Source organism: Lactuca saligna, chromosome 4 (assembly GCF_052625555.1).
Source record: "Lactuca saligna cultivar CGN05327 chromosome 4, ASM5262555v1, whole genome shotgun sequence".
NCBI lineage: Eukaryota > Viridiplantae > Streptophyta > Magnoliopsida > Asterales > Asteraceae > Lactuca > Lactuca saligna.
In genome coordinates this window covers 43773114-43776067 of record NC_136420.1, presented here as the reverse complement: position 1 = coordinate 43776067, position 2954 = coordinate 43773114, and the positions used below count along the sequence as shown (strand labels likewise).

Sequence of the window (2954 nt, the reverse complement as noted above, 5' to 3'; positions counted from 1 at the left end):
CATAACCGAACATCGGCTCTCGGTTCCCATCCTAACACTCATAACCGAAAGTCAAGTTTCGGTCCCCGCATCAGCACTCAAAACCGAAAGTCTAGTTTCGGTCCTTACAACAGGCTATAGAACCGAAATTCTAGTTTCGGTCCCAACACTAGTTTTGGTTCTTTCAATTCAAAGTGCAAAATAGACACGGTGAAGGAAATCAAGGGAAAGGGAAAGCTAACATTAGATTCTGAGTTCAAAGATAAGGAAAAGTCAACTAACCCTAGGATTCAAAAGAAAAATCTCAAACCAACTAACAGCACACCAACTAATGCACTAATCTTTGAACAAGATAAAACTAAAATTAAGGTGTATACCATCAAAAGAAAAGATCAAACCAATTTAATAAAAAGAACATTTTTGGTTGATATTTCTTCTCCGATTCCTTTTTCTGTTAAAGACTCACCAGGACCCACGAAACTTTGGGTTCCTAAATCAGCTTGAATTCGCAGGTACTTTGTGATGAGCAGTTCGATGATGAATGGTATAGCGACAGTGGCTGCTCACATCACATGTCAGGAAGGAAGGAAGAGCTGGGGGAGTTTCGGTCCCTGAAAGATGGTGGGTGTGTAAAGTATGGAAATAACTCCTATGAAACAATCAAGGGATACGGTATGACAACAAATGGAGATTTCTCAATTCGAAAAGTGACGTATGTGGAAGGATTGCAGCATAACCTCATTTGTAGGTCACAACTAGTCATAGGAACAGGTCTGAAAATGTCTTTTGATGATGAAGGTTCAGAAATTATTGAAAAGCATACGAAAAAGGTTCTGTTAAAGTCTGGTCGCAAGGGAGAGATGTATCCCTTGAATCTCAACCCAATAAAAGGAAAACCAGCAATATGTCTGCTATCAAAGGCAAACACAGATGCAAGCTGGCTGTGGCATCGACGTTTATCGTATCTAAACTTCAAAGATGTTAATAAGTTGGTGCTTGGTGACCATGTTCGAGGCCTCCCTCTTCTCAAGTTTGACAAGGAACATCTATGTTCAGGGTGTGAGATGGGCAAACAAAGTAGAAAGAGTCATCCTACGAGAATTAATACAAAGATTTTTGAAGCTCTTGAACTACTGCACATTGACTTCTATGGACCTTCGGCTATTGAAAGCATAAGTGGTAGTAAGTAAATACTTGTAATTGTAGATGATTTTTCACGTTTCACCTGGGTTTTCTTTCTTAAATAGAAAACTGAAGCAACTCCCAAGCTGAAGACATTCATTAAGAAGTGGAAGTTCAACTGAAAAACACGGTGAGAAATGTCAGGAGCGACAATGGGCTGGAATTCAAGAATAAAGACTTTGAGGACTTTCTGGTTGATAAGGGAATAAATCATAACTTTTCGTCCCCTTACACACCACAACAGAATGGGATTGTTGAAAGGCGAAACCATTCTTTATGTGAGGCTACAAGACCCATGCTCAGTTTCGCTACTCTTTCGCTATACTTCTGGGTTGATGTTGTTGCAATTGCATGCTACACTCAGAATCGATCCTTTCTTAACAAAAGATTCTCAATCACTTCATATAGATTTTAAATGATCGAAAGCCCAATGTCAAATTTTTCCATGTGTTCGATTCAAGATGTTTCATCCTAAACTCCAAGGAGAACCGAAACAAGTTTGATGTTAAAGCTGATGAGGGAATATTTCTTGGTTATTCACTCTCCTCAAAAGCTTATAGAGTTTTGAATAAACGCTCAAAACGAATTGAAGAAACCTATTATGTCACCTTCGATGATAATTACATGAAGAAAGTTTGAAGAGGTGAAAGTAACTTACGAGAAATTTTTCCAGAATCTGGACAAGTCTCAGTTCCAATAGCCAACATGTTTGAAGAATACATGTGCCTTTTTGATGAACTAGAGAAAGCCGCACACTCAGAAGTGAAAGTCGCAGATAACACAATTGATAGTCTCAAGAAAATTATAGAAGAAGCTGCCAAAGAAATGGAAAGTGAACCTCCTACTACTAAGAGCAATCCACCATTTCAATGGAAAAGTTCAACAGCATCGGAGACAAACAAAGCATCTTTCGAGGGTGAGGATCCAATTCCGTCCCCATCTCATAAAGGTTCCGGCAAAGGGGAAAGTTATGTTCAAAATCCACCTATTAGTAGTACAGTCGAGGGGGGGAATCCAACTTCCACAGAGAATGCAACCTTCGATGTTGAAACAGATAACTCTTCGCCAGTCGAGGGGGAGAAAGAGAGTGAAAGTACAATTGACGAAGGCGAGGGTGATCTATCAGAATTTGAAGTAGAATTGATTGTTGAATTGGATCCAACATATGACCCAAATTATCCTCCATTAGTGAAATGGACCAAAGACCATCCCAAAGCATAGATTATTAGTGAAACTTTAGAAAAAGTTCTTACTCGTTCTCAATTGAAAGCGAAACAAACTACATTATTCTCTAAAGTTGAGTTATGTATGTTTAATTTGTTTATCTCCAAAATCGAACCGAAAATAGTAAATGTTGCGCTTGATCATTCTGATTTGGTTTAAGAAATGCAATATGAGCTCCATGAGTTCGAACGTAACCGAGTTTGGAGGCTGATTCCCACACCAAAGGATGCTTCTGTGGTCAGATTGAAATGGGTCTTTAGAAACAAATTGGACAAAGAGGGGAACGTCATTCGCAATAAGGCTCGGTTGGTGGTCAAAGGATATTGCCAAGAGGAAGGGATAGATTATGAGGAAACCTTCGCTCCAGTAGCAAGGTTGGAATCAGTAAGAATCTTCCTAGCATATGTTGCCCATAAAAACTTTGAAGTTTTCCAAATGGATGTCAAATGTGCTTTCTTGAATGGAGAACTAGAAAAAACGGTGTATGTTGAGCAACCTCTCGGGTTTGTGAACGAGGAATATCCTGATCATTGCTATGTGCTGGATAAAGCGGTTAATGGTTTGAAGCA

At 39.2% G+C, this 2954-nt stretch overlaps 1 protein-coding gene across 1 annotated transcript; it reads left to right on the top strand.

The window, feature by feature from the left end:
• The first annotated feature begins 653 nt into the window (after positions 1 to 653).
• LOC145039542 (uncharacterized) lies at positions 654 to 1169 on the top strand. The gene has a single exon (XM_078987579.1). The coding sequence runs from the start codon at positions 654 to 656 to the stop codon at positions 1167 to 1169; it is 516 nt and encodes a 171-aa protein (XP_078843705.1).
• The last annotated feature ends 1785 nt before the right edge of the window (positions 1170 to 2954 follow it).

Excerpts from the sequence above, each read along its gene's own strand:
- LOC145039542 (XM_078987579.1), top strand. The coding sequence starts at position 654 with ATGACAACAAATGGAGATTTCTCAATTCGAAAAGTGACGTATGTGGAA.